Consider the following 20,087-nt stretch of genomic DNA (forward strand, 5'->3'; position numbering starts at 1 on the left):
ATCACAATGAGATGTGTCAGAATGGCTAAAATTAACAAGTCAGGAAATGACAGGTGTTGATGAGGATGCAGAGAAAGGGGAACCCTCCTGCAATGCTGGTGGGAATGCAAGCTGGTGCAGCCAGTCTGGAAAACAGTATGGAGGTTCCTCAAAAAAGTTAAAACTAGAACTACCCTATGATCCAGCAATTGCAGTACTGGGTATTTACCCAAAAGATACAAATGCAGTGATCTGTAGGGGCACTTGCACCCCAATGTTTATAGAAGCGATGTCCACAGTAGCCAGACTATGGAAAGAGCCCAGGTGTCCACCCACAGATGAATGAATAAGAAAGATGTGGTATATATCACAATGGAATACTATTTAGCTATCAAAAAAATGAAATGTTGCCATTTGCAATGATGTGGATGGAAATATAAGCTATTACGCTACACAAAATAAGTCAATTGGAGAAAGACAATTATCACATGATTTCACACATAGGTGAAATTTAACAAACAAAACAGAGGAGCATAGAAGAATGGAGGAAAAAATAAAACAAGATGAAATCAGAGAGGGAAACAAACCACAAGAGACTCTTAACCACAGGAAATAAACTGAGGGTTGCTGGAGGAGAGGGGAGGTGGGGGATGGGGTCACTGGGTGATGGGCATTACGGAGGGCACGTGATGTCATGAGCACAGGGTATTATATAAGATTGATGAATCACTGAAATCTACCTCTGAAACTAATAATACACTCACTGTATGTTAGGTCCGTTATTAAACGAAACGAGACTGAGACAAGTGAAAGTTAATTAAAGCTTTATTCTATGCTAAGCATTAGAAGTAAACAAGGTTGAAGTTATGCAAAGCTTTAAACTATGCCAAGCAGTAGAAATCAGACTGACCAGGGCCACTCCGAGGAGAGCGACCCTTCCCAGCCTTACAGACTAATTTTTATAGAGCAAAAACCTGGCCACATGTAGGTAGCCAATGAGATTGTAACATTGTATAGTCATGTTAGGCCACTTGCAGGTGGCCAACTGAATTACAATTTACCCTATAGTAGCTGTTTGACCTAACCTATTACTCTGGTCAGAACTGGTGCTCAAGGTTGGCGCCCAGACGGTAGGGCTTACATTCTTCGGTGGTTAGGGAAAAGTATGTGTGTGTTTTACTGATTGGATGTCTCCACCTGGCCCAACGCGTCCTTGTATTCTGGGCTTTGCTATCAGGAACTGGCAGACCTGGTCTTGTATTCTGGGCTCTTATTATTAGGAACTGGCTGACCATATTTTCCTGGCTTCCCAAACTTGCTTCTAAGTAAGTTTCTGGGGGAGGGGGGGCAGTGCCGGTTTAAGTTTTACTGCACAAACAATAAAATGGCTTTTAACCAAGATGGAGTCACTCTGGCTAAATAGGCCCTTACACTGTATGTTAATTAATTGAATGTAAATAAAATTTTTTTAAAAGGACCAACTTTTTTTTGTAACCTCAGTGCCAAGCATGTAATAGACCCTAAATAAACGTTGTTAAATGAAAGAACAAACCAAAAACCTCTAGAGCTTTTCAGGGGCTAAAAATTTAAAGATGAAACACCTGCCTACTGGTTGTAACTTGGAGCCACGGGCCTGGAGGAGTGCATAAAGCAAGGGAGAAGTTTAGGCTCAAAACCCGTTGGTGTTTCTTTCCATTCACAGAGAACTCCCCTGATGTACGACCACCCTGTTTTCCGGTTGGATATTGGAGCTGTTTGGTGGTCAAACAAAAAAGAAGGTCTGTCTTAGCTAGTGCTGTGGGACGAGGATGAAACCACTCGTAGCATGCAAATATCCCTACGACTCTCCACTCTCAAGTGCTTTACATTCACGGTTCACAAAGCAGTTTGACACACAGGCTCCATCAAGCCCACAACTTCGTCAGAAATGACCGTCTGCATTGCCGGATGAGGAAAGAGAGAAGAGCGCTGAAGTTACCTGTCCACCTAGACATTAAGGGGCTGCTCTTAGGCCATACTAGCTCCTCGGATTGCATCCACTCTGTGCAAGGGACCAGACCAAGTGCTGTAAGTAGTACCATATAGTGAGGCCCTACTAGGAGCCAGGAGCTAGGACGTTAAAATAGAGAGACACTTGTAAGGACGTGCTCCTTTTCCCAAATCACACTTACCCTACAGTCAGTTCGCTTTAAACTTCCAAAAAGGGTCAGGTCCCTGGATGGGTGAGGTGAGAAGGTGGAGCTGAACGGGGCCGACTGGGACCACCCCAAACCTCGGACCCCGGACCCCGGGAGAAATGGGGTCCCAACGGCTGGGCCCGGGGAGACACTGGGAGGGGAGGCGGGCCCGCCCGCAGCGGGAGGCCCTGCGGCCGGTTTGCCGGCGCGTTGCCACGGCAACAGCCGGGACCTAGCGGCGCGGCGACGCAGGGGGCCACTCACCCCGCCCGGCCGGCGGGCAGGCAGGCCGCAGAGCTGCGCCCACACTCGGCGCTAGGGCGCTGGGTGGGGGGGGAGGGGGGAGCCGGAGGGCCGGGGCGGGGGTTGGTCGCCGAGCGCGGAATTCCGCCCTTGGAGAAACTTTGCTGCGGGCGGGGCGGCGGCGGGGGAGTGGACCGCGGCCGCGCGGGGACAGAGAGCGGCGGCTGCGGCGAAGCCCCTCCGCACGGCGGCCGGGCTGGGCGGTGGTGGGGAGGCGCCTGCGAGCCCTGGGAGCGGTCCTCTGAGGGACCGGCCAGGGAACCCTGGCTCGGGGACAGAGAAGCGGCCACATGTCACACGAAATGACAGCTTGCTAACAGGGCCATCCCAGTACCGAGGTGAGGCCCAGCGGCTATGCCCAGGCGGAGCTAGCGGCGAAAGACGGGGAGATGACCCCGCTGTCTCGGAGGCCAGGCGCAAGGGCGGAAGAGCTCCTCACGGACCCGAGGACAATTCCCAGAAATAAGTTTCAGCCACAAACCTCTGCAGAACCGTCTGAATGCAGGCCCCCTGCATGGGTGGCTAGAAGTACGGGCTCCCGCTATACGCTAATGTTCTTCTTGACCTGCATTGGGAATGGCTCCTGAGGGCGTAGGTCCTGCTCTCTAACCGTGGAGAAGAAATGTAACCTCTTACTACTGGCCTAATTATTTCAGGCAGATATCCTGTAAAATTTATTTGATTAATAGCCAATAACTTTGTACAGCAGGTCCATTCATTTTATTGCTTAGAGGTGGGGCTTGCCTTTGGCAACGGGTTCAAGCTGTCAGGCTCTTAGAAAACTCAACATGGCCAGGGTGGGTAACTGTAATTCAGTTCTGCAAATTTAGCAAGCACAAATAATCCCCACCGTATCCTGAACTGTAGAACTCTGGGGCCTTGTTTTAGAAAAATACAAAACTATTGTTTAACAAGGGTCTGGAATAGCCTGCAGGAATTTTCTTTTCCCCCTCCCCCTCAGCACTGCCCCATCCCTGCTTGAGTAGTGGCACAAAGACCAACAAACGGAGATGAACTTGACCATCTGTTTCATTGAACTGTGACGTGTACAGATTTATTTCTTTAATCAGCAGCAGTGAAGCCTTGCATTCCAAATCCTTACCAAAAAATAAATTTCTAATGTTTACTTCCTAATGGCTATGAAAATCTGGTTGAGAGAAACTGCAGTTAGGGAGAATTATTTGAAAGGTATGCAGATGACCCCTCCTCTAAGTCCTCTCTGGATTTAGTGAGTCCCAAACCTGACTACATATCAGAGACATCTGGGGAGTTCTTTTGCTTTTCTTTATCTTGTATTTAAATTCAGGTTCCCAGGTTACACTTACAGGAAATCTGATTCAATAGATCTTAAGAAATCATTTTCAAGAGGTCTTAAATGAGCATGATATAAAGCCAGATTGGAAACCCCTGGACTATATTTTAGCTTGAATTAAGCCAGACAAAGACCACTTTATTATCACTCTTGCAACATAGCCTGTACCGAGTCATGCTTTATCCTTATGCCATCTGCTTATATTAAGAAATGCTGTTAAAAAAATAATCATGACATTATTTTATAGCTCTATAACAGAATTCTACCAGACTGCACATCCCAGAGTTTCTCAAGCTTTTTAGACCATAATCCACCCTAAGAAATACATTTTATGTTTTCACGCAATACATGTATACCTATGCCTTTAATAACTGAAACAAGTTTTATAAAATATCCATACCACATGCTATGCACCCTGAGATTTTTATTCCTTTTTCATGTTGGTTTAAACCCGTTAAACAGTTTCTTGACCCTCCTACAAGAGTGTATTTTAAAAACAGCAGAATAGGTATCTTTTTCTGGAAACTAGCCTTGGATCCTCAGACAAGGTAACTAGGCCACCAGGCTACAGTCGATTGCTCCAAGTAGATACCTGACTCAAGCTGAGCCAATCATCTCTGTCTCCCAGGAATTTGGAATTAAGACTGAGGGATTTCAGTTTTTCTCTTGGTAGCTGACATGGAAACAGAGAAAATCAGTTGTTGCAGACATGCTTCCCATCACACGGCCTGTAGAAATAGAAGACCAGGCTACAGGAAAAATGTGAAAAGAATAGGAAGGATGAAAAAGATCCACAAAGAGAAAGGAAAAGAGACCAGAAGAGTTCTGACAGCTTTCTATCCCTGATCCTAGTATTTCCTGAAATTAGTGGCATTCCTGGAATTCCATAGACTATTTCAAATCTTTATAACAAAGTGCCCTCTTTTGCTTAAGCTAGATCAAGTGGCTCAGTGTCTGTTATTACATCCAAGATGGATCTATATACTAGTCTTATACGGCTGTTGTAACAAATTATCATACAATCACTAATACAATCACTCTGTGTTCCTCATAGAAAAGCCCACACAAGAACTGTACTTCCATCCTGAGTGCCAAAAAAGAAAAATCTTTTTTCCTCTTGAAACACTGACACCACCATTTTTCCTTAAGAAGAAAACATACCATGAAATCAGTCATACTTCCCAACTCGCCTTGGCTTCCAGGAAGATGGGAACCAAAGTTGCAACTCAACTTTAATAATTTTGCTAAACACAATGGCTTGCATACCAACATTATGACTTTCCCGTGTTCTCTCTCTCCCATTTTCCTCATATCTACCTTTGTCTTTTTGTATTTTTTCATTGTATTGACTATATTATTTTAAGCTGCTTCGAATAATGTGCATGTACTATTTCCCCTACCTACAAGCTTCTGCCCCCATACTCTCCCAAGGCTGGTTCTTTTTCATCATTTCGATTTCAGCTCACTAGCCACCTCCTCAGGGAATCCTTCCCTCATCCCTATATCTAAAGTAGTTTCACCCCGCAGTCTATCACATTACCCTATATCGTCTTAGAGCACTTAACACCACCTAAAACAAGCTTATTTTCTTTCCTCCCTCATCAGGAGCTAAGCTCCAGCCTGTTTGCTTATTGCTCATTCCCAATCCCCGGGACAGTCTCTGGCACTTCGTAGTTATTTAACAAAATATCATGGCTTTAGTAAGTGGTAGAAAGGAAAGAGGGAGGGAGGGAAGAAGGAAGGAAGGAAGGCAAGGAATGGTAGGGAAGGCAGACTTTGTAGAACATGGTAAAATAGATGAATAAATAGGTAGATAAGTAGACTGACAAATATTCATTTCTAGTGTGTAAATATCACTAACGTTTAGAGAGAGGAATCAGAGAAACTACGCAAGGAAGTAAAACACAACTCCCTAAAATGTGTACCTAGAGGTACTGGGTTTTCCTGGAAACACTTGATGTAAGTGTCTCAGAGAAAAATTTTTTTTCGAAGTTTTCAAGTGGCTCAAGGCAGCTACATTAAATATTATGGCCAGTTACCATAGCTGAAGTCATCAGTTCTCAGTGAGGTAATGGATTGCAACACCATGACCACCAACAGGACAAACTCTCGATATTGCCAAGGGAACCCAAGCTATTGCAGGGGTCATTACTATACAACAATCTTCTCTCAGTCTCTTCCAGTAATTATTAATGTCACTGCTGGCAACAAGCATTATACGCTGCTTGCTTAAACACTCCATGTGGTAACGTCATTGTTAAAGTGCAATATCAAGTTGCTTGTCATTTAAGAAAGAGGGATCAGAATTAAAGTTTGTCACTATAACAAAACACAAGAAGCAATTAGTACAGTTTGTTCCAGGGTTTGCTGGCCCTGTCAGTAAAAATTCCAAAGTTTGGGGGAAGGGATGGACTTCAGTTTTCTTAAGTCAAGAAGAGTTCTTTTATGCATTAATTAATATGTATCTCTGTTATTCAAAATATTTCTGAGACACCCAACATCATAAAAACCATCCCATAATTTTTCTGTTCTATAAGATAAATTCAGAGATGTTTAGGTCATCATGTGTTATTTTAAGATTTCTTGAATGGGGATATGTTCTTAAAAATATATAATGCAGAATGTAACTTTTTCTTAATGAGATCTATCTTTAGTTACTGGTTGGCTCTACCAATTTATGCAAGTCTTTCTTTTTTTTTTTTTTTTTTTTTTTTGTCTTCTTCTACCTTCACAAAAGTAGAAGTGTGACTTATCCCCATGGTTCAAAATCAAACATTTGACAACTAACTCAACTGAGGATGTTTGACCCAGCCTCCTTTTCAAATAATTAAAGGTCAGGTTAGTGCGCACCAAAACTAAATCTGAGGGGTTTGAAGTGGCGGGGGGGTGGGAGGTTGGGGTACCAGGTGTTGGGTATTAGAGAGGGCACGGATTGCATGGAGCACTGGGTGTGGTGAAAAAATAATGAATACTGTTATGCTGAAAATAAAAAATAAATTTTAAAAAACTAAATTAATGTTTATGGACTGGAAGACTTGATATTGTTAAGATGACAATCCTCCCCAAATTTATCTATAAATTCAATGTGATCCTTATCAAAATTTCAGATGCCTTTTTTGCAGAAATTGACAATCTGATCCTGAAATTCATAGGGAGATGCAAGAAACAATCTGAAAAAGAAGAACAAAGTTGGGTGGGGGGGCCACAATTTTCGATTTCAAACTTACTGTAAAGTTACAATAATTAAGACTGCCAGACTAGGGGCATCTGGGTGGCTTAGTCAGATGGACGTCTGCCTTCAGCTCAGGTCATGATCTCAACATCCTGGAATGGAGCCCCAAAATCACCTCCCCGCTCTGCAGGGGACAGCCTCTGCCTCTCCCTCTGATCCTCCTCCCAGGTTGTGCTCTCTCTCTCTGTGTGTCTCAAATAAATAAATAAAATCTTTAAAAAAAAAAAGAGAGACTGCCAGACCAGCACAAGGATAAACAAATAGAACAATGGATAGAATTGAGAGTCCAGAAATAAACCCATGCGTCATTGGCCAACTGACAAGAGTGCCAAGATAATTCAATGGCGGGGGGCGGGGGGAGATAGTCTTTTCAACAAATGATGCTGGGCAAACTGGATATCTACATGGAAAGGAGTGAATTTGGACCTGTACATCATGTCATATACACTGGCATATCCATACAATGGAATTTTATTTGGCTCTAGAATGGAATGAAGTACTGATACATGGAACAAACAACATGGATGCATCTTCAAAATATTATGCTCAGTGGAAGAAGCCAGATGCAAAGGTTCATGCATTGTATGATTCCACTTATGTGAAATGTGCAGAATGGTCAAATCTATGTCTAGGGAAAGTAGATTACATGGTTGCCAGGGACTGTGAAGAGATGGGGAATGGGGAGAGAATGCTAATAGGTATGAGGTTCTTATTAGGGTAATGAAAATGCAGAGATCAACCTCTCTCTCCTACGAGAAGGTCTGGGTGAGAGACAGGCCCAGTCACATCCCAGCATGGGGATGGAGGGATGAAGTCCCTCTTACACACATTTGAAATATATGGAGCCCAGGAAAACACCACCAGAAGTCATCCCAGGAAGAAGTGCCGGGTAAGACTTAGGGCCAATGTCCTACCTCCCTATTACCAGACATCCCATTTTGCTGATTTAATGCAAAGGAGATCATTGGAAGATTGGAAGGACTCCTGAAGAGTCAGGGGTGCCCAGCATGCCAGACTCAGGAGAGAAAAATGGATTGTGTCACTTCCAAGAAACTATAAGCAGAAGGAAAGGATAGGAGGCCCTCCCATCCCAATACTGCCAAGACTCTTTCCACACCCAGCCCGGTTGAGCACCCCCACGTACCAAAGGTCTCTTCAAAATGGCTGGGGAAACACAGCTTGAGCCCAATGGCTTACAATGAGCTGACCCCACAGATATCCTCAGGCCCCAGAGGCTGGAGCGGGGGTGAAAACAGGACTCAGATCCTTCTACTGCTTCTCCACATCTCCTTACAGAGGCCTCACCAGCATTTCCCAGCCATGGACAAGGTAATTCCATCCCTTCCAGCTTTGGCCTCAGCCTCAGAGACTGGAAGCCAAACTCAGTCCTTTTCAGGAGAGAACTACTGATGCAAGGAACAGCAGAAGGCATGCACAAGTGAGGCAGGACCCTAGCTCTGAATCGTACAACAGAAGCAAGGGCAGGCAGAGGACATACCAGCAACCACCATCCTTTACTTTGGTTTTGCTTCTTACATGCTTATCTGGAAATAATTTCAAAGTAACAGAAAAGTGGCAATGAAAAAATAGTAAAAATTATATCCAATAGTTTAAAAGAATCGTTAAAATGTAAAAATAATAAAAAAGAATCTTTATCCAGATTGACATTTTACCTCCATTTGCTTTGTTTGTATCTATATGTACAAATATATATTTTGTCTAATTTCAATATATAAAGTATATACTCCCAATATATAATGCATACTTTCTATATTTAAATATACATATAAATATATATTTTATATAAATGTGTGTGTGTATATATATGCACACATACATTTCCTGCACCACTTGAGGGTAAGTCTCATACACTATGGCCTTTTAGTCCTAAATATTCCAGTGCATATTCCCTAAAGATAAGGATATTCCCTTACATAACATTATATAACGACAGAACAGTTATCAGCTGTAATGTATTTATCATCAATACACTGATGTAGTCTATTGTTCGTATTTCAGTTTTGTCACTTGACCCGATGATGTCTTTCACAGGAGCTCCCCCTTCTACTACAAGACCAAGTCTAGTCTCAGGGATTGCATTTTGTTGTCAATTCTTTAGCCTCTTTTAATCTGGGACATTTTCGCAATTTTTCTTTATTGTCAGTGGTGCCATTAAAAAAAAAAATCCAGTCCCCTATCCCCTGGCCCTAATATAACATTTCTCATTTGTAGCTTGTCTGATGTATTTCTCATTAGATTCAGGTTGTGCATTCTGGGCTTCAATACTGTATCTGTGATGTTGTGTCCTTATCAGCGTCACTTCTGGACTCAAAACGGGTCCATCTGTTCCTTGTCTGTGATGTTTTTTTGATCACATAGTCAAGGTGGGGATTTCTCCACTGCCTATTTACTGTATATTTTTTTCCTCTCTCACAACTAATGAGCAGTCGCTAGAAAGACAAGACTGTCAAATATCCTGCTTCTCATCAAGGTGTCCCTCTGGAGTTTGCCTTTACCCGCTTCTTCCTTTCCCTAGAGCTACATGAGCGCCGCTGGCGCCACCTAGGGGGCTGCCGGCACACTGCACTGATGGGAACGCAAGGCGCATCCTCCCTGACTCCTGCCACCTGCCTGGTGCCCAGGAGCTAGATCAGCCTGAGATATTTTGAAAGAAGAGCCTATAGAGACCTGAGTCACAAAGCCTGAATTCTAGTTTTGACATCGGCACGAACTCATGAGGGACGTTGGACAAGTTCTTCCCCTTCTCAAGTCTTCTGAGTGCCTGGTAAAATGGGAGGTTGGATGACAAAGATCTGTGTTACTCGTTCAACAGGTAGCCACTGAACAACTACAGGCACTGTTGGAGGGTCTGGGAGAGGGTCCTGCTCTCGGGAAGCTTACGTCATATGAGGGGTGATCTAGACAATAACAAGAAAACAAGTCGCATAAAAGGATAAATAATACAGTAGTAAGTGCTAGGATGCAAATAAAACAAGATTGTGAGAGAAAGTGCTGGGGGGTCCACCTCAGACTGGGTGGTTAGGGAAAGCTGTCTGAGGAAGGGGCTTGGAGCTAAGACACACAAGATATCATTAGAAACTTCTCATGATAAAAGTTCATATATATGTATAGTATATATAGTATGTACATACATATATATAAAAAAAAATTTTAGTGCACAGTTTGGAGAAAAGACAGCCACTGGCAACATTCTAATATATTTACCTTTTTTCTTTTATTTTACATATAATTCTGTGTTCTGCTTTTTTTTTAATTGGCATCATCTCATAAGTATTTTTCATGTTGCTGTTCTAGATGCATGCTTCATATTTCACTTATTAAATTTATTAAATTTGCCCTTTGCTTCCCAAGAACACTGTAATGAACACCCATATAACCCATATACCTTCATCTAGGCTTATCACTTGGTAACTTTTTGTCACATTTCCTTTACTCTAATAATACAACACAGTTTTTCTGAACCCTCAAGGGTTGCAGGCAACATGATCCTTCACCCCTAAATACTTGAGCATGTATCACGAGAGAACATGGCCATTCTCCCCTGTAACCACAGTTCAAATTAGCACACTTGGGAAATTTCATATTAATACAAGCTTTGTATTTTTTTTTAAAGATTTTATTTATTTGCCAGAGAGAGAGAGTACACACAAGCAGGCAGAGAGGCAGGCAGAGGCAGCGAGAAAAGTAGGCTCCCTGCCAATCAAGGAGCCTGATGTGGGACTCTATCCCAGGAGCTTAGGATCATGACCTGAGCCGAAGGCATTGGCTTAACCAACTGAGCCACCCAGGCATCCCTATGGACCCATATCAAAATTTTCTCACCTGTCCCAATAATATCCTTTACAACTGGTTTTGTTTGTCTGTTTTTTGATCTAGTATCTAGTATTTGATCTAAGTATCTGGTATTTTATGCAGCTGTTCTTTTCTATATCATACACTTAAAACTTCTAGACAGGACATTTCATCTCAAAGTGAAATGATATAATTTTAGTGCTCAGTCTCGAAAACTTAGGCCATTCTAACTGATAGTAAAAATCAGCCCAGTCTAATTAACACTAAAGACTAGACCATGTTACCCTCTTGTCCAGTGGGGAGACTGCATGAAAGTTTCTAGTAACAGAAAACAGAGCTGGATTGTTCAGTGAGCCTTGGAAATGTTACTCATACAAAAGTGTCTTTTAAGAGGCCTGTGTTTCAGAAAGTGTTATGATGTTCTATAAAAGATAATTTAATCTGTAAATCTGTTTGCTTATATTAATAATTTATTCCTCTTTTGATAATTTTTTAAACTGAAGTCTCTGCTTCCAGAAATACTTGAGAGGTTTCTCAAGTCTGAAAAACTTTGGAATTTTCTTCTCCCTTTATGCATCCCATTACTCTGTTGGATTCTTAATCCAAAGAAAGACTTTGAGAATATTTGTGTCATTTAAATTATGCCCTATAGGATCCTTAAATATCATTTAAAATTATATTCTATTAATTATTTAACCATCTTCTACAGGCTTTTCATTGTTTCTAATACTCTAACAAATCTTTATCATGCCCTAAAAAAATAAAAATTTTAAATAATTCAAATAACATAAAAATAAGTTTTCAATATCACCAAATATCCTGTTAACATTCAGCTTTTCCCAGTTATCTGATGATGTTTTTAGTGTTGAAAGCAGGATGTAAGTAAGTTCCATAATTTACAATTGGTTTATATGCCTTTTAAGTCTCTAAATCTGTAGGTTTTCTGCCCATCCCACTTTTATCCCCTGTGCAATATATTTGTTGAAAGTACCAGGTCATCTTATAGATTCCATGGACTGGATTTTGCTGATTGTATCCTTGTGATGTCATTCAAGACATTCCCTTATTCTTTGCATTTCCTGTCATTTGGCAGCTACATCTGTTAATTGGTAGTTAGACCCAGAGGCCTGATTAGGGTCAAACATATTTGTTTGGAAGCACTAATAGGTGATGTTGTGTTCTTCAATCAGGAGACATGTAATGTCTGGATGTCTCTCTATGATATGGGTACACATGCATGGTGGGTAGCCACGCATGGTCGTTACCCAGATTCATTCATTCATTAGGGGCTGGAAAATGGTGATGTTCCAATCTATCAACCCTTCAATTCTTAGCTGGAATACTTCTGAAAGAGACACTTACCCTCATCACATATTTGGTTACCCAGAGATACATTTCATATAGGGGAGTTACATTTTCATGTGGAGAGGATAAATGCTCCATTAAGCCAATTAATAGGCTTAAAAAGTCACAGAGGCTCCACCCTGGCACAGCCTTTGCCACAAAGTGACACTGTCAATGGGCCACACCTGCATCTCACTGGAACAAATGGACAGAGCCCTTCTCTAGAACTCTAGTGAAGGATAACTGTTTCTACCAGCACCAGGCCTTAGTTCTTTGTCTAGAGCATGGCTGAGGTTATGGTGTTCATGTTTCCAAGCCTCTTCTATAGCTGGATGTTCCTTATGAATAAGATCTAACCAAGTGATTTTGAGAAGTAGTGATGTATATAACACTTTCCAAGACACAGGATTTTTCTTTTCTAAACTAGGTTTTATCCATGCAACTCTATTGTGATACCATCCCATTAGAATTACAGGAAAATGTACATGCATGGGCGAAATAGAATGATAATCTTGATCCAAAGCTCATACTTTAAAATATGGAATGCTTCAAGAATATGCATGTCAGAAGCAGTGGTGTATACAACTTCCAAGACACCAGTTTTGGATGAAATTGCTTGTCCTCCCTCCATTTGCTCTTTCTTTACCCTTCCTCAGACAGGAACACAGACAAGCCACTGGTCAACCACTTCAATCATACAAACGAAAGTGACATCCTAAAGAATGGTGTAGCCAGACCTCAATCAGTTAAGTGTCTGCCTTCGGCTCAGGTCATGATCTCAGGTCCTAGGATGGAGTCCTGCATAGGGCTCCCTGCTCAGCAGGAAGTCTGCTTCTCCCTCTGACAGCCCCCTGCCAGCCCCCTGCCCCTGCTTGTTCTCTGTCTCTCAAATAAATAATAATTTTTTTTAAAAAATCAAAAACAACCTGGGTTCTTCAACAATTTCACAGAGTAAGCCATCATTACCTACCTTAACCTGTTTGCTTACCTCTGGGACTATTACCTGGAAAAGAAACACATTTCCATTTTTTAAAGTCCCTTTGTTTTGGGGCCTTTTTTTGTCATTACAGCAGTTGAGCCTATACTCTTATACCAAAAACAGGGATTTATTTGCCCACAGGACTGAAAGGGTATTCCTAAGCTTCTTGGAGGTTGTTGTAAGTCTCTCTGGGAAGGGTTTGGGGTCAGGAAGACTTCCAGATCTCATCTTAAGCATTAAAAATGATAATCATCTGGGGCCCTTGGGTGGCTCAGTGGGTTAAGCATCTGCCTTCCACTCAGGTCATGAATCCCAGGGTCCTGGGATTGAGCCCATGTCTGGCCGGCTCCCCACTCAATAGGTCTCTCTCTGGCCCTCCAACCCACTCATGTTCTCTCCCAAATAAAATCTTTTTAAAAAATGATCGTCCTTCCTTGAAACACAAACTTCTCTGACACAACATTTCACTGTTTTTTTTCCCCATGTCCCTGGCTTCAGAGATAGAAACTATATAGTAAGACTACATTAAGGGTGCTGGGGACTGACTAGTGCGTCAGGTGACATCAAGACACTAAAGTGGAGGTGTCTGGAGCTCAGAGAGTGGGTCCTTGACTTGATGAGATTCTCTAAGATTTCTGCATCAGTAGGGTGCTTAGTTCCAACAAAAAGAAACCAATTCTGGTTCATTTAAGCAGAAAATGATTCTATAAAATATTTGTTGAGAGTGTTCACAGAATTGTTGGAAAGGCAAGAGGATTAAGAGCTAATGGGTCTGGCTGTAGAAAACCAGCACTGCCATCAAGCACCAGGGGCTTCAGCTCATTCTGCTGCTCTTGCTGCCATGGAAACCTCACCTCACTGCAACCAATACCATCGCCAGAGAAGTCTCTGTGGTCCCTGCTTTTTTTTTTTTTTTTTTTTTAATGACTACCATTAGACCTGTATCCTAGCTACAGGGCATACTGATAAATCAAGACGTTAATATTTAGCTACTGTAGTGAAGAGTGAGCTCTGCCTCCCAAGACTCCTGAAGTGGGGAATTCCACCCAAATAGGAAAGGGGTTCAGATTCTATGCAGTCAAAATGAATGATGAATATTCAAAACAATGTCATTCTCCCCCAGATGGCTAGAAACCATGGGTGTAGAGTGGGCAGAGAGGAGGCCCAAGGCTAGGTGACTGGGGAATGGCCCTATATAAAGGACATTTTTTAAAAAAGATTTTATTTATTTGACAGAGAGAGATCACAAGCAGGCAGAGAGGCAGGCAGAGAGAGAGGAAGGGAAGCAGGCCCCTTGCTGAGCAGAGCGCCCGATGTGGGACTCGATCCCAGGACCCTGAGATCATGACCTGAGCCGAAGGCAGCGGCTTAATCCACTGAGCCACCCAGGCACCCCTATAAAGGACATTTTTGAGATATTCAGTGCCTGGAAGTGGTGGGCAATCATAAGACTGCTTTCTCTTAACTCTGCCTCAGACTCATTGCCTGAATTTTGAGGAATAGGCTGTGTTCATGCAACAAAAAGCCGAGAGTTGAGTTCTTCCCTAGATGGAAGACTAGATGTTCTTCCTCACCTTGTGTTCTTCATGATGTTGGAGTTCAGGGGCAAGAAGACCACGAAGTAGGTTCTGCCATCATTACTGAAGAAACACTCCAGGACACAATTATTGGTAAAGAAAAGTGCTGTTTTTAATTTGTTCTTGAATGTGTAGGCCCTTTTAAGATCGGTGACATTTCCCTTCACAATATTCCTTCTTCCTGCCCCCAACCACTTTGAATCCAATGGCCACTTCTGAAAAAGGCCCAAGAGGAACTCATCCTAGATATCCAAGAAAGAGATGCAGCTTGAGGAATGGGCATATGGCTCAAGCAGCAGCTCAAAGCTGCTTTCCTCAAAGTGCTCAGTCTAGCCTATCAATCCCTTTGTCCTGCCTTGGCCAAGACTCCCCAGCTATGTCCTATCCCCAATATTCCCTTGCTCCCTGTGGCGCCTGAGCTTTAGAGTTCGAATCACCAGCACCATCATTCCAGTTGCACAGCCTCAGAGAGATCACTGTTTTCAACCCCCTCCCCCAACCAAGTTCATAGATAGGGAAACTACCCAACGTCACATAATTCATAACTGGCAGAACCACAATTTAGGTGTTCAGCATCTCAAATCAGATAACTTTCTACTATCTCACCCCACCTCCAAGAAAACACCTGACATCTGCCTCCAACTCCAGGAATAGCTGGAGCAAACGGGGTGCTATCAGTACAGATGGGAGAGACCTGGCCAAAAGAGGCCTGCCTGACCTCAACTGGGCCCCAAGCAAGTGAGGACTCCCAGCACTTCTCAGTCTTCCCTCCACCAGAATGTTATCAGTGGCAGACAGCCACCCTTGCAGGGATCCTCCTCCCGACTAGAAGCACAACGACCCACACAATGGAAACATGTTTTACCATGATCCCCAGCACCTCACCAACTGTGGCCAGCTCTAACTGGTACGGGGATCATGGCGATGAGCTGCCCACCAGCCTGGGAATCCCATTTACCCAAACTGCTTTTTGGTAAGACTCAATCCACATTCTTGGGCTGAGTTGGATGAGACCTCTTGGCAAACATAGCTAAAATCGATCTCTGTGCTGCACTGGGAAGGACAGAGAGAAAGGATTGCAGAAGCTCTCTTCCCAGGAGAGCTCATAAACATGACTGGCATGGGGAGAACTGAGCCCAGGGGAAGAAAGAGACTCAGGGAAAACAGGAAGACACAGAGGGAAGGGAGCAGGAGCAGCCGTGCTTCCTCCTGACCGCCCCATTCTTGAGGAGGGGAGACCGCAAAGAGCTATGGATGTGTTCGCTTGTCAAGACGTTAAGAAAGTCTCGGCCTGTGTGGCCGAGAGGGAAGAGAATAACCCAGACACCTGCGGTGTCAGAAAAGCCATGTGATGGGGCTGTCTCCAAAGAGCGAGTGGCAGATGGTGTGAAATGCTGTGGAGATGTCAAGACGGTTGAGAACTGAAAGGTATTCTTTTGATTTGGCAACTGGGTGGTCACTGGTGACTCTTATGAAAAGCTGTGGAGGTTGAAGAGTGAGAAGAATTAATGGAAAAAAAAATCCTTTTTTAAAGAAACTTAGTCAATAAGGACAATGGGTAAGGAGCAACCGATTCTAAGAAGCTTTGTTTTAGTCTGGGGGCGACCTCTGCTTGTGTGTAGGCTTTGTGGAGCTGCCATTGGAGAGGGAGGTTGAGCTCCCAGGAAGTGGGAGTGGTGGGGTAAGGGACAGAGCAAAGTCTTGGAGGCCACAGAGCAGGATTCAAGAAACAGAGCACTGAACAGGAGCAGAAGGGAACAGTCTGAGGAGGGATGTGGACACAGAGGGGAGGGAGAGAGGAGCAAATGGGCAAGGAGTTTCTCACTTTAGGAACTCTGGTCTGTGAAGTAGGCAGTGGGGTCAGTCAGTTGCTGAGAGCAAAGATAAGGGGCATAGACAGAGAGCGGTGTAATTACAAGTCAAAGATACACCCATCAATGCTGACAGCCCAACTGAGGGTGTCAACTATGAAGCTGTCATGCTTAGCGACCCAGGAGAGGGGAGCAGAAAATAAGCTGATGCCAAAAATGGAGAACAGTTGACAGTTTCAGGGGAAGTTTTGAGTTAGAGGGGATAAGAAAGCTCAGGATCCTGATAAAAATGTCCATATGTGATGGACCACGGGCTCAGGCTAGGGAGAGGAAGCAGCCCGGGAGAAGGCTGAGACAAAGAGAGAGGAGGTCAGGGAACTGGGCTAAAGGAGCAGGCAATTTCAATAAACAGCAGGGAGGGCATGGGAGAGGAGGAAGCATGGGGGATGGTGATCCCAAAGGAGCAAAGTCTCAGTTTGGGAGTTCAGAAGAGAAGACTACAGGTGACACGACATCAGGGAGTGGGAGAGAGAGCAGAGCAGAGCCTGGGAACAAATGAGGAGAGGTCTAGGTCTTAGAAGCAAGGCAAAGACCTGTTGCCAGAGGGAACTAGAACCTATCAAGTCTTAGAGCAGAGTCTACAGAGGGTCAGGCAGCTGCCACTGTGGGAGGGGGACCTGTAGAGGGGGTGTAGTTGGCAACTGCTAGAAGTCAGGTAGGGCCGGACTACCCATGTTCTGGAAGAGTACTCCGCAATTCATCCTGCACCAATTTTTTTTTCATCCTGCACCAATTTTTGCACTAAAATCCCCTTTGCATCCACTGAAGCCACTCTGCCCTCCTATTTCTCAGCATATCCAAGGAGCACCATTTCTCCTTTCAGACTGCATTCTATAATGGGAGGACCCAGAACTCACTGCCATTTCATGACTTAGTCAAAGGCCAAAGGATCTGACTGACTTCAAAGGGGGCCATTATGGGAGTAAGTCAAAAGCAGGATTAGCTCAGACGTTAGCAAAGAGCCACTGAAGTCAGTCACTCGGCTAGCAGCTTTTTCTTTTAATTTCTAAAAACCCATGTTCTGTTTTCTGCATGCAAAAATAAAACCAAACCACGACATAAAACATTGGTGCTAAGTCCACAGGAAAAGCCTGGAGAGAGGCGGGGTGTGGGGTAACCAGTGCAGAGGTGGTGTGGTAGGGCAGGGCCTCGCACCCTTGCAGGGAAGGACACCCTCCGTCTGCTCAGGTGCTGAAGTGGACCTCTCAGCAGGCAGGGTCTCTGCGATGGGAAAGGAATATGTGAGTCTCTACTACATTACTAAGATCTCTGGCCCAGCACACTATATGTCATAGGAGGGAAGCCACGCAGTTAGCCAGGCATTTCTGCTTATTTGTGGCCTCAGTTGGTCCTGTGGAAGGATCCCAATCAGATTTGAACCTATTGCAGCCCTTACCTGGCTGTCCGACACATAGCACCACGATGCTCATTCAGGGGAGGTGGGGGTGGGGGCCACAACAAAGGAAAGATGACCAAGAGCATGAATAAGTGAGGTAATTACAGAGGGAACCTTGCCAAGTCAACTGAACAGGGAAAAAAGATTCAAATATTGAAAGGAAAGTGGCTAAAACCCAAGCCAGAGTCATGTGTGCCCCAGAGAGCAGAGGGCTAGACCTAAAGATTGCCTGGCTACTGGAGTATTAAAGACTTAGTTACCCCTGACTAGGAAACAGGACTATGGAAGCCCATCTGCGGAGGAGAGCCTGGCAAGGGCTGGTGAAAGAATGGCAGGCCAACGGCGCGATTGGTTCTGAAGTGCAGATGGCCTCTCAGCCTGCGGGGTGAAGGAAATGAGCAGTAACACCAACTGACAAGGAGAGAAGAAATGTTTTCTCCAAGCAGAATGTTCCCATTGACAAAGGCCCTACACACAAGAACTTCCTTAAACTTCATCTCTTAGCAAAAATAAAGCCATGACCTAAGACTCCCTTGAAATTAGTCACACCGTGACCAGACCAGAGACAGCTGCGTCTGCAGGCCAGGCCATGGGCACGTCCGCTCTCATCTCCCCCAGCATCATCAGCAGTAGCTTCCTTCTCCACCAAGTCCTCGCTGGGGAAATAGCCTGATTCCCCGCAGCTGCCTATGCCTCCTCCTCCCAAACACCCCTCTCAGGCCATGAAGATCCCTCTCCACCTGAGATGCAGTCTGGAATTCCTGTGCCTGCAGCTTCTAGAACACTTCCCTCTGCATTCTTGAAGAAGTGACATCCTGAAGTTGCTTCAAAGTCACTGAAGGACTCTGGCTCCTCAGCTCTCAAGTTTCTCCCTTCTCCACCCTAGACACAACATTCCCCCAGGAGCAGTGGATCGGGCTCCTGGCTCACCCTCTGGCCTTCTCCAGCCTCCATCAGAAAAGGGTGGCCACTAGTGTCTTGGCTTTTTCTGGGCTGTGGGGAGCCCAGGGACAGGCGAGTCAGAGCACTCGCTTCTGATCTTTGGCTCTGTGAAAGTGGAGAAGCTGAGGGCTAGCATGTCTAAGAAGGAGGAGAAGCCCAGCAGGGTGAGCTGTTCTGGGGCCGCCTCCTTGGCCAGCCCCTGCCTCTCAGGTTTCCAAGGCAGAACTCAGGGTCCAGACCTGAGTGGAGAAACTGAAGAGATGGCCACTGACAATCACTCCCAGGAAAGCAGGTTCTGACCCCGAAGAAAAGCTATGAACCCAAAGTCAGTAACACAGAGGACAGGCTCTGCAGCTGACATCTCCTTAAGCCTGCCAGTGAAATCTGAGCCTGAAGCCATCAGCAGTCCCTGCACAGCCACCCAGCCCCATCAAGAAGGCCATACCATCTAGAGCACAGCGGCCACCTAAGTCAACATCGGGAGAGGGGTCATGAGGAACAAATACCCTGAAAACCGTTAGAACCCAAATAGGCACCAATTGAGACCTCTGGCCTCTAGAAGCCTCCATTACCCTGCACAGGGCAGCATCCTGTCCTAGCAGGCCAAGCAAAGGCAAACAGTGACAGTCTTTGGCTGTGCTGGGCCAGTGATCACAGGCCTGCTATATGTCAGAACCTCTCTCCCTTCTCTCCACACCCCACCCCAGGGCCCAGGAGGACTTCGGATATATACACTGCTCCTGAGCCCTGCGCACTGAAAGGTGAGAGAAGTCTGCTTCCTCAGCAGAAAGAGGTCACCAAGGAGCTTAGGCCTTCCCGAGCCTGACCGGCGCGGTCTTGTCCAGTGGACCCTACACATCTGATTTGTCTGGGAATCGGGAACACCTCCCTCTTTGCTGTTTATTACTGGAATCTTCTCTGTAGTGGATGCACAATGGCTCCCAAATGAATGCTGTAAGATGCAAACGGCAAAGAAGAGCACTCCATGGCTCGACAAGACTCGTCTCACATCCACGGTCTGAAGAGAATGAGCTGAAAGGTGGGGACAGTGGTCGACAGGATGGGGTGGCAGCTGCCAGGCTGCTCGCTCTGCTGCCAGCTCTCACACCTGGGAGACACTGCTGGCCAGGCGGAAGGACATGCGTTTTGCTTTTTCGTTCTC

The 20,087-nt window shown here is 44.7% G+C and overlaps 2 protein-coding genes and 1 long non-coding RNA gene across 13 annotated transcripts in view; 1 reads left to right on the forward strand and 2 right to left on the reverse strand.

Annotated features, from left to right (window-relative positions):
• Positions 1–2,441, reverse strand: part of STK33 (serine/threonine kinase 33) — a 154,300-nt gene extending 151,859 nt beyond the window's left edge. For 2 of the 4 annotated variants that reach the window (XM_032359063.1, XM_032359058.1), the window contains exon 1: positions 2,151–2,393. The gene's annotated coding sequence lies outside the window, so the exon portion shown is untranslated. Of the gene's footprint in view, positions 1–1,588; positions 1,720–2,150; positions 2,394–2,420 lie in introns of those variants that run through there. The other 2 variants (XM_032359061.1, XM_032359062.1) reach the window with 2 other exon arrangements.
• LOC116599272 lies at positions 1,871–12,933 on the forward strand. 2 transcript variants are annotated; one of them, XR_004289300.1, is made up of 4 exons: positions 1,871–2,046; positions 6,509–6,609; positions 9,540–9,788; positions 12,817–12,933. It is a non-coding gene; the product is annotated as an uncharacterized LOC116599272 (long non-coding RNA). The 2 variants fall into 2 exon arrangements; XR_004289301.1 differs by lacking the exon at positions 12,817–12,933 and having other exon boundaries at positions 6,512–6,609; positions 9,540–10,081.
• A 1,624-nt stretch (positions 12,934–14,557) lies between these two features.
• The window catches only part of TRIM66 (tripartite motif containing 66), a 60,089-nt gene continuing 54,559 nt past the window's right edge, over positions 14,558–20,087 (reverse strand). For 6 of the 7 annotated variants that reach the window (XM_032357977.1, XM_032357975.1, XM_032357979.1 and 3 more), the window contains one exon: positions 14,559–20,087. In XM_032357977.1, coding sequence (XP_032213868.1) covers positions 20,028–20,087 — 60 coding nt within the window. In that variant the 3' untranslated portion in view covers positions 14,559–20,027. The other variant, XM_032357978.1, reaches the window with a different exon arrangement.

Source organism: Mustela erminea, chromosome 9 (genome assembly GCF_009829155.1).
Source record: "Mustela erminea isolate mMusErm1 chromosome 9, mMusErm1.Pri, whole genome shotgun sequence".
Classification (NCBI taxonomy): domain Eukaryota; kingdom Metazoa; phylum Chordata; class Mammalia; order Carnivora; family Mustelidae; genus Mustela; species Mustela erminea.